Below are 10,545 nucleotides of genomic sequence, written 5' to 3'. Positions count from 1 at the left end.
ACAAGGGCAGGAGATGCTGATTTGCTTGGAGAAGGACTATGACAGTGAATGATGCTTAGCAAAGACCCTTCAGTGTCTGTGTAGCCAGCCCTGTGAATTGAAGCAAGGTCAAAGCTTCCCTTCCTATAGCCTTGTTAAAGGCTGTGAGCTCCTGGGAGGCCCTCAGGTGTGAAGTGCCTGATCCCCACTGGTGAGCGCTGCCTTTCCACATCATTTTAACTGTGCCGAGCCCTGGAAATGGTGTCAGAAAGCTGAGAAAAGGATCCCAAGGATCTCTGGTGCTGCCTTTGGTCACCGAAGTCTCTCCAGCTCCTGAGTCAAGAGCCCTTCTGCTCTGCTGGTGGCAGAAAGCCCCATCTGTAATCACAGATAAACCCCAGCTGCTCGCTTCTCTGCCAGGCTGATTACAGAGGGCTGTGACCTCCCTGGGGTAACTGCGTGCTGGCAGCGGGGCGGGGGAGAGGGCTCCGGCAGGGATGGCAGCACTCGGATCACCGACAGCACTTCAATGGGCTTTGGTCTGGTGTGACCGTGACCCCAGCGCTAAGCCGGCTGCGCGGCTAACACGTGCTTTCTGGTGTGCAGGTGAGCGATGGGATAGAACGGTGCTGCTGGCGCACGGACCGCGCGCAGAGCCTCCCTCTCCACCATGCAGAGCAACTACTCCCTGGTCGTCACCCCCAGAGGAAGCCTCCAAGTGCTCTATGCAGCCCTGACAAACGCATCGGCCGCGGCGCGCTCCCCCGCTCCCTGCCCGCTCACCTCTTCACGGTACCAGTTTTCCCTCATTCCAGCGCTCTTCTCCGTGGTCTTGGCGCTGGGGTTGGTTGGCAACAGCGTGGTGGTTGTGGTGCTTTGTCGGCACAGCGGCCCCAAAACAGTCGCCAACATCTACATTCTCAACCTGGCCGTGGCAGACCTGCTGTGCCTCGCCACCCTTCCCTTCTGGGCTACCTACTATGCACAGGGCTACAACTGGCTCTTTGGGTCTCTCATGTGCAAGATCTCCAGCTCTGTGCTGTGCTTGAACATGTTTGCAAGTATATTTTTCATCACCTGCATGAGCGTGGACCGGTACCACGCTATTGTCCATCCTATGCACTCTCAAAGGAGAACTCTGCAGAAAGCTTATTTCACAGCACTGGTTGTGTGGGGCCTCGCCTGTTTGTCCTCCCTCCCAACCTTTTATTTCCGGGACACCCACTCCATCGAAAGCTTGGGGGTCAATGCTTGCATCATGGCCTTTCCGCAGGAGAGCTACGCACGATGGGCTGTGGCAACAGCCTTCCTGAAGAACGCACTGGGCTTCTTCATCCCCTTGACGGTGATCACCACGTGCTACGTGCGGATCAGGAAGCCCCTGCTCAGAGCACGGGAGTTTGGGAAGAACAAGCAGAAGAGGGACAAAGTCCTCAAGCTGGTGGCTGCTGTCGTCGTGGCCTTCTTGATTTCCTGGCTCCCGTTCCACGTTTTGACGTTTCTGGATGCCTTGGCTCACATGAGCATCATCAGCAGCTGTGCGGTGACAGGGCTCATCGACACAGCGCTGCCGTTCGGCATCTGCATGGCCTTTGCCAACAGCTGCATCAACCCGCTCCTGTACTGCTTCATCGGGAACCAGTTCCAGGAGAAGCTCCACCGCTTGTTCAAGCGAAGGGTTTATCAGCTCAACAGCCACCGGGAGAGCTCTTCCCTGAGGAAAGGGAGCTGCTTCAGAGATGCTGAGACCCCTGTGGGCAGGGAAGGGGAACCCGAGTCCCTGCTGTAGGCACCGGGGCATGATGTGGGTGATGTTGGTGATGCTCCTCTGTCCTGGTCCTCTTGCGCCCATTCATTCACCAGCAGTTTGAAGAATCCCTTTTTCACATGTGGAGATTTATTCTTCCTTCGTTTCCACAAGGAGCACTCCACAGAGGAAGACTCTGGCACATAAATGTTGTTTTAAATACCAGCTTGTGCATGGCTCAGATCAGGCAAGAGTTTAGTGCAACACCAAAAGACAAAACACACCAAAGGACCATTGCACAATAGCTATAATTGTGTAGGTGCTGAGTATTATACCCTAAGCTGGTTTTCTAAAAGAGATTCTCACTAGAGAATGTGTAAATAAATAAAGCAGTGTGGATACCTCTGTATCTATCTGTAAGAAAATATTGTGACCTCTATTATATATATGTATATATAATTTTTTTATATACATGGCTAGGGATGTCATAAGTAAAATGCATCAAAGGTACCTCCTGCTTGCCTAGGCCTGGGATCATGAGGACACGGTTCTGCAACCTGCAGGAGGCAGGAGCATATTCCTGGGGGAAGTACAGCCACTTGCATGCCTTTCTACCCTTCTCCTAGCAGGTGACAGGTTCCCAGGCCAGATGGTTTGTGCTTTGACCCAGTGTGGTCACTTTTGGCAGTGATGCCCTGATGTGCGGAGTCCCACTGCCACGTGGGCACGCTGAGTCCCACCGCAGCCTCTGGGGAAGGTTCTTGCTGATTGTCTGCCCTTCTTGCACCTCTAACATCGATTGCCACTGTAATTCCAGGGTACTGCGTACAGAAACCCTGGGTCACTCTGTCTTAACACCCAGAAGCAAAACCATGGTGTGACTCCCCAGGACACTTACCCACAGCTCAGTGTGGCCGTTCACTCATTTGTAAGTAAAAGAAAAAGGGGGTAAGAAAAGTATTGGGCAAATCCTGATTCTGGTTTGAGCATTTGAAGTTTTCTTTTTGCTGGAGATCCTTTCATATTTGATAGGCTCAGTCTCAAAGAGCCCCTTGCTCAATGGCCAGCGGGCTGTCCTCAGGCTGGGTGACTGAATGATCTTTAGCTTCAAGGGATTGTCTGCATCCCTTGCAGCTTGCAGTAGCAGGTTTGGGTCCATGGGTCAGAAATTACACCTGTGGGTTGGGAAACCAGGAGTTGTGGCCTCCCTGGAAGTGCCAACACTGGCTGGTGCCTGGAAGCCAAGGAAACCCGGTGCAGGAGCCATCCATCACTGTGACGGTGGGGGTTAGTTCCTTCATGGAAATTGGGATGATGCAGGAGAAGTGCCAGTCTCAGAGTGATGTGGGATGAAAAGTTTGTGCAGAACTTGGCAAAATGGGGCCTGACCACGATAGCCCCTGATCGCCGCCCTGGTCTGGGGTATTCTGTAACGGGGTATGTAGCTTGTCCCAGAAAGTGGAAGAGGAGCCATTAAAGCCTCTCCCTTGGAATGCTTGTGTTGAAAATGTTCCCAGGAGCCAAGAGTGTCTGGGGAGTTGGACGGGTCTGGAAGGACAAACTGGTAATTGCTTAGCAATGAGCACAGCAATGCAGTCGTGCTCCAGCAGAACAAACCATCCCAGCAAGAAAACCACCTGGTGCGCAAAGTGCCAGCCTCGGAGCAGTAATGAGGGGTTGTGGAGGCTTTGCTGCAGGGCAGGGCAGTGATGAACGCATGGGGCTTGGAACTTAATGATCTCAAGGTCCTTTCCAGCCCTCACTGTTCTATGATTCTATGATTACCTGCTACATTTGTAGTCTCAAAAACAAAAGCTGAACTGCTCCATCTGCCCCGGTGGTACCTGGGCTTCAGCTGCACCCACCTGCAGTGTGAGCAGGGACCGGGTTTTCTACTCATCACTTTGGACCTGCTCAAAAAGAACAGTTTCTAACAAGGATCATGTACTCTGCTGGTGTGCAGAGACAGGGAAATACTGCAGGAATCTGAAATCCAGCTCCGGCTGCATTTGCACCTGGGAGAAGCTAGAGATATAAAATGTCTTCTAATACCTAAGGGGGGTGCAGGAAACCTGGAGAGGGGCTTGGGACGAGGGCCTGTAGGGACAGGCCAAGGGGAATGGCTTTAACCTGCCCGAGGGGAGACTGAGCTGAGCTCTTAGGCAGAAGCTCTTCCCTGTGAGGGTGCTGAGGCGCTGGCACAGGGTGCCCAGAGAAGCTGTGGCTGCCCCATCCCTGGCAGTGTTCAAGGGCAGGTTGGACACAGGGGCTTGGAGCAAGCTGCTCTAGTGGAAGGGGTCCCATGGGCTGGGACTGGAGGAGCTTTAAGATTCCTCCCAACTGACACCATGCTGGGATTCCATGGTTCTATGAAAATAAGGATGAAGCCTTCCCAAGGAGTGAGCAGCACGGCAGCATCTCCCAGTGCTGCGGCTGCAGGGCAGGGAGGAGTGACCATGGGCAGGGCTGCAGCAGCCGCTGCACTCGTGTTGCCCTCCTGGAAACAGGGACACAAAAAAAGAACATTCAGTGGGAGGCCAATTCCTTCTTTCCAAGCGCAGGTTCAAAAGCAGCCTCCCCCGGGGTCACATTCTGCAGGAGGGACCAACCAGGCGGCCCCCGGGGCCGCAGTGTGACATTTGTGTTTGCCAGACCTGCCTTGTGCCTCCCTTGGGTCGTGGATGTGAGCAGTGCTGTCAAACAAACATCCGAACGCCTGTCTGGAGAGGAACCTGAGACGGGGGAGGTCTCGCATCAAGGGGGTTGCTTTATTTTTGGAGCAGATTGCGTAACGTTGAGCTCTGTGAATTTCCCCTGCCCTGCCAGAGCTTCTCATGGGAGTTTTCAGGAATTTTTAATGGAAAAGGTTGCTCCAAGCCCCTGTGTCCAACCTGCCCTTGAACACTGCCAGGGATGGGGCAGCCACAGCTTCTCTGGGCACCCTGTGCCAGCGCCTCAGCACCCTCACAGGGAAGAGCTTCTGCCTAAGAGCTCATCTCAGTCTCCCCTATGGCAGGTTCAAGCCATTCCCCTTGGCCTGTCCCTCCATCCCTTGTCCCAAGCCCCTCTCCAGGTTTCCTGCAGCCCCTTCAGGCACTGGAGCTGCTCTCAGGTCTCCCCTTCAGGAGCCTTCTCTTCTCCAGGCTGCCCCAGCCCAGCTCTCTCAGCCTGGCTCCAGAGCAGAGCTGCTCCAGCCCTCGCAGCAGCTCCATGGTTGGGAGATGGGATTGTTTCCTGCAAGGATCAGTCAGTCTCTGTCATATTTACACAGCAAATCCCATTTGCTGCTTCCTTTTCTGTCTGTAGCTGATCGCTCTCAGCTTAAGAGAACAGTGGGAAGAATCTTCAGTCCAAAGTGAGCATCCCACATGTGTCCCTGAGCTGACTTGAGCACAGGATTTCAGCATATGGAGCAAAGTCCCTGGCATTCATTAGCTTGAGCTAGTGCTGGGTGGTGAGCTAAAGGCTTTGTTTGTGTAAGACACGCAGCCAGAAGTGTTTGGTACAGCGCGTTCTCCCTGAGAAGCCAGCACAGCCCGAGCCTGTGCTGGCACCGAGCGCTTGCCCCGCTCCTCAGGCCAGGTTTTGGGCAGCAGTATCATCTTGCCACCCTGCAGCCGCCTGCCCCAGCTTGGCTGCCCCGCACCACACATCCCGAGGTGCCGTGCACAAGGGAATCGCTCACAGCTCCCCCTGAAAACGAGGACTTCTGGATGCTGCCTTGGAGCGGTGCTGGCAGGAGCGCAGGAAACCCAAAGCGTGGGGATTGAGGTGGTTTGGCAGCGATCCCTGCTCCGGCAGCTCCCTGCTCCCATCCCACATCTCCTTCCCTCGCAGGAAAATCACTGCTGGTGTTGGGCAGGGCTGCTCCGTTCAGCAGGAGCCTGGGATGTGCCTTCCTCACGTCTGCTGCCTGCGGGATCCGGCTGCCTACAACAGAGAGGGAATTGTGCTGGGGGCCATGGGCTCTGCTGGGAAGGGGTTGGAAGTCTCTTGTGCCTTTGAATTACCGGGTACCTGTCTACAGAAGGAGCCCAGGCCTGCAGCATCACACATCTGGTCTGGGTACAAAGGGCAGCCTTGCTGCTTGGCAGAGCACCCACTGCAGCAGCAGGCTGGGGGGCAGTGCTTCCCCGTTTGATGGGCTTCATTGGAATCGAAACAGGAAAGAGAGAAACCCCAAACCCAACAAAAAACCTGAGCCAAAATTGAGATTTGTTTATGGAAAACTGCAGGTTTATGTGTGTATGTAAAGTGAAATACTTAACCCTGTGAGATACCTGCAGCAAACTGCTGCATTCACCTCACCTAGTGAGGTCTGAGATCTTCTCCCACACTGGGACTTCTACATCTATCACTATCTCTTTGCAGTGTTGAGGTGCCCTCAGCTTTGCTGCCATGCAAAAGCAGGGCTGTGGGGTGCTGGGTCCGTGTTTTAATGGGGGCACTGTGGACAATAAGGATGGGAACCAGGGGGGCTTATGTCTTTTCTGCAGGAGAAGCACAGAGGCACCTCCCCACAGCACCTTGGTAAGCCACAAGAGATCCATCCATCCGTCCATCCATCCATCCCTCCATCCATCCATCCTCCATCCATCCATCCTCCATCCATCCATCCATCCATCCATCCATCCTTTCCTTCTCTCCTTCCTTCCCTTCCTTCTCTTACTTCCTCTCTGGGCCCAGGCTGTAATCCCGCGCACTTCAGCTATCAGCCCTTACATCTGTCAAAGACCATAGATGGTGGTGTAAGTCCTTCAGTTTCCAAAACCAGCTTTTCCAGCCTTGCTGTCTGCCCCTGGGAGTGTTGTGGGGCTGGAAGCCAGCAGACAATTGCACAGGGCTGGCTAAAATGCTTCTGGACCTTAGTCTTGGACTGGAGAGCCCTGGGCAAGCCAACATCTCTCCTTGCCTCTTTCAAATGTTTACTTTCCATTTCCTCTTCGGCTGAGGCAGATCTGGGTTTGACTCTATAAGCTCTGGACAGAACTCTGTTAATCTCCAAAACATTTTACAGGGACAAAGCAGAGGGATATGGAAGTGGATGAGGGTCGCGACATTAATTTCCCTGCTGTGAGATACACCCGAACTTCTCCCCTCTCCCCCATGATAACCAGTAGCTCTTAGCTGAAGCGAACACAAGGTTGGGAAGCTCCACTCCACAGCACAAGCAGTTGCAGGAAGCCTGGATCCAGGAGGGGGGGTTGGAATTTAAAGTTTAAATGTTGTGTTGTTTCTATAGCAACCAGCAAGACCCAACCCAGTGAAGCAAACAGTGCAAACGTGGCTGGTCCAACAGGGCTGCAAAGGGAACATGACAGGCAGCTGAAATGGACCAGAGGACAAGGCTGTCCCTAGGAATCACAGTCACCTTGGAACATGCAGGAAACCTTTCTCGCAGGACAGGAAATGGTATAACCCTTAAAAGCATTTAGACAGAGATTTAATGTGTGTATGAGATACAATTGCCATTGAATGATGTGTGAGAGAGCTTGCAGAGACTTAATGCAATGAAATGGGAAGATACCACATCCATATGACATATCCTTAAGGAAACAGGACCAGAAGGTTATTATAGCTGTTCAAACTGTAAGAGTGTCTTCAGCATTCCCTAGGGATGCCTCTGAAGCTCTCTGCCCACACATAATGCAGCTCATCCATCACGGAAGGAAGTCCATGCACATGAAGGTGTTCTCTGTGCTGAGCTCTGAAATAACTTGGTGTGCCCTAAGCTTGCCCCCTGGCGCTCTGCTGCGGGATGGCTTCTGAGCCCTGCCCCAGGCTAGCCGGGATGCCCCCGCTAGCCTGGATGCTGTGCAGCCACAACACACACCCTCCTCCAACCAGCACAGCAAAACATCTGCGTTAAGCACTGGGACAGCATCCAAACATGCAGCTCTTTCGCAAGGACAGGAAGGTGAACATTCTCGATACAGCGTGTGCTAGGCAGGCAGCGGTGTCCGGGCACAGTGGAAAGGACGTCTCCGGAGGAAACGAAGCACTTCATCTGCAGTGTGAAAGCTGTTGCTTCCCGAAATCTTTGATGAGGTGGTGCTTATGGGGCGTACGGCTCTTTAGGGTCTTCGCTTGCAGAGGAAGATGGTGGGTTTCCTTTGCAGATTGGGAGCTGCATTGCTGTGTGCTGTTTGACCTGCTCCAGGAGGGTTTTAAGGAGCTTCACACCCAATGAAATAGATCTCACTGCTCGCATGCTGCTGATGTCTTACATGACGCCTCTGACTGCAGCAAGACTCCTTCCAAAGTAAGCTCAGCAAGATCTGGCTCTCTATACAAACCTCTCCTGTTGTGAACTCCAGGGTTTTAAAGTACCATGAACCCCTTTCTATCGTAACACCCTTGTTTTACTGTATTAACAGTCTCCTTTTAGATGCATAGAGTGTGCAGGATTTGTTCTTCAAAGTGCTTGTGCTCTTGTGGGAGAGGATTCCTCCATGTGCAATTCAGTTTGCAGCAAGTATGTTTGACAAAGGTCTACTTAAGAACGTCCTTTCAGACCCAGATAGACTTTGTAATGTAACCAACATGTTTAACAGTAAAAAGATTCGGTTTTCTTTTAGATCTGTGCTGATGGACAAACTGCTGATGCAGTTTGGAACACATGGGCCTCTATTAGGGCGATGATACAACCCAAGGGAGCGGTTTTCAAGGACAAGTCTAGGAAAAACAGGCTTTAGAGTACGAGACTAAATGTGCTATATTAACTGGGGGAGCCCGTGGATGTCCCCGGCTCTCAGCCTGGGAGCTGGCAGTCTTTCATCTGGTTTGATTTCAATCTCCATCGCCTGCAGGAACACAAAGAGCTCTTTCTTTCACCCACTGGAACACCCAAAACCAGAAACTATCCCCAGGAGTCAGGAACAGTTGTTTCCTCTGCTCCGAGTCCAGCCTGGATCTGGACCACAAGACAACCAGATGTTTTTCCAGCTACTGGCTACTTTTGCGCTGAGATTTCACACTTTGCAGGTCACTCTCTCTAGGATGAGCTGGAAACACAAACAGGTAATGAAAACGGATAGGAAAGGTTCAACGTTGGCCTACCCTGTAGCTAATGCAGATGCAAGAGTGCCCAGCGCAGACTTCATGCTGAAGGCAGGAGCAGATTTTCTTCATATCCAGGCTGGGTGGGAAATGAGATTGTTGTGGATTGCTGCAGCAGCCCTTGGGTTGGGCAAGACTCTCCTGAGGCAAAGCATTGGGAAAGAAACTGCCATCTGAAAACCACCGGAGGTTCCTGCGGAGCAAACAGGGTGGGTTCAGCATGAGGGGCTGTCGAAAGCCTCTGAGCAATGGCTGAGGAATGCTCACAGCTCTTCCTTGGGTCGCAGAGCAGGTGACAGCACCGAGGGCTTGCTCCGGTGCATTGGGGCACTGGTGACACGTGCGCCCGTGAACCAAGGTGGATGTGGCTGGAGACACGTGAAGGATGGGGAGGTTGTGCCCGGAGCTCCCTCCACCTCTGGATCCTGTCATAAACCTCTGCTGCGCTCATGCTGCCATCCGTGCCTCTCTGTCACCTTTTGCCATAACATTACTGCAGGTAGGCTTGTTAAACCAGCTGAAAATAAACCACTAAATTCATGTAACATCCTCCCTGAGCAGCTTATGATAGTGTGATGCTGGCAGTTAACATCTACTGCAGTTGCACAGAGCATTTCCTCTGCCCTTGCCCCCTCTTGTGTCTCCAGGCTCTTTATAGACCAAATATTTATCACCCCAGGGAAGTGGTGGATTCCCCAGTGTTGGACACCTTTGAGCGACCATTCAGCTGGACAGGGTCCTGGCCCATCTTGTCTGGACTGTGCTTTTGGCAAGAAAGGTTGGACCAAGTGATCCTTGAAGCCCCTTCCAACCTGGTACTCTCTAATACTATGATTTAATGAGAGCACAGGGAGGAAATCTGCCTTCAGCTTCACTGGGGCCTTAAACAGTGGCTCAAGAGACAAAAGACTGCAAAGAAGCAGTGGAGATAAGTCAGAGGTACAGCAGCACAGCTGGGCGAAGGGGGACACTGAACACTTTCCTCTTCATGGGGGTATCCATACTCCTCCCCAGGGAAGCAGCCTGTTGCAGATCACCCTTGTGCTGTGGCTCTGCAGGCTTCAGTCTCCATTCTCTGCCTGGCATGAAGCATTTACCTGCTCTGTAAACAAATTCATCCCATTTCTACTGGTAGAGGAAGTTGCTGTTCAGCCATACCATGGCAAAACAGCCTTTATTTCCTCATCTGAGTTCACATAACTGCACATGTTAGCATAAAAGCACATAAAAGCATACCGCTCTAAAGGCTGAACGTGCTTGGAGGCATTGCTTATCCTGCAGAAGGACAGGGATTTTGCAATGAAGTGATTGTGCTTTCTGTGGTTGGGAAATGCTGAAAGGCAAATGAAGAACCCCTGTCCTGAAGCCATTGTGCCGGAGGCTGCAGCAATGCCTCCTTTCCTCCTCTGCCTCTTCAGGACTGCTAAATGCTCCAATTAAAATGCGATGTGCTGGTCTCTGCATTAGAAACCTCAATCCCATTTGGGTTTTTACATCCATGAAGGTCTCTTAAATGCTCCACCATTAGGCACAGCTTTCTGTGCAGCAAGAGGACCCACTACTCAGGTGTATGCCCTCCCTTCAGGGGGCGAGGTGAGGCTCTGATTGCTGTTCTGGATCTCACCTGGGGAAACTTAAGCAGAGTAGAGAAAAGGAACTATTCAATCTTCACCTCCTCTTCCCTTCTGTGTGCTCTGGCATCTGTAAGTCAGGTGAAGGGATGCTGTGGGTGGTTGGGGTTTGTTTTAGCAGTAAAATAC

General features: G+C 52.3%; 1 protein-coding gene across 1 annotated transcript; it reads left to right on the top strand.

The window, feature by feature from the left end:
• Positions 1 to 635: 635 nt before the first annotated feature.
• AGTR2 (angiotensin II receptor type 2) lies at positions 636 to 2,157 on the top strand. Its single transcript, XM_057404852.1, has one exon. It carries the CDS (start codon positions 650 to 652, stop codon positions 1,766 to 1,768), a length of 1,119 nt encoding a protein of 372 aa, XP_057260835.1. The 5' UTR covers positions 636 to 649; the 3' UTR covers positions 1,769 to 2,157.
• Positions 2,158 to 10,545: the final 8,388 nt, after the last annotated feature.

The sequence above is a fragment of the Pezoporus wallicus genome, unplaced genomic scaffold (genome assembly GCF_028554395.1).
Source record: "Pezoporus wallicus isolate ANWC-B61680 ecotype Strahan unplaced genomic scaffold, APGP_CSIRO_Pwel_v1 contig_6217, whole genome shotgun sequence".
Lineage (NCBI taxonomy): Eukaryota > Metazoa > Chordata > Aves > Psittaciformes > Psittacidae > Pezoporus > Pezoporus wallicus.
Note: the sequence above shows the minus strand (reverse complement) of the source record. Positions and strands in the feature narration are given on the sequence as shown.

Excerpts from the sequence above, each read along its gene's own strand:
- AGTR2 (XM_057404852.1), top strand. The coding sequence starts at position 650 with ATGCAGAGCAACTACTCCCTGGTCGTCACCCCCAGAGGAAGCCTCCAA.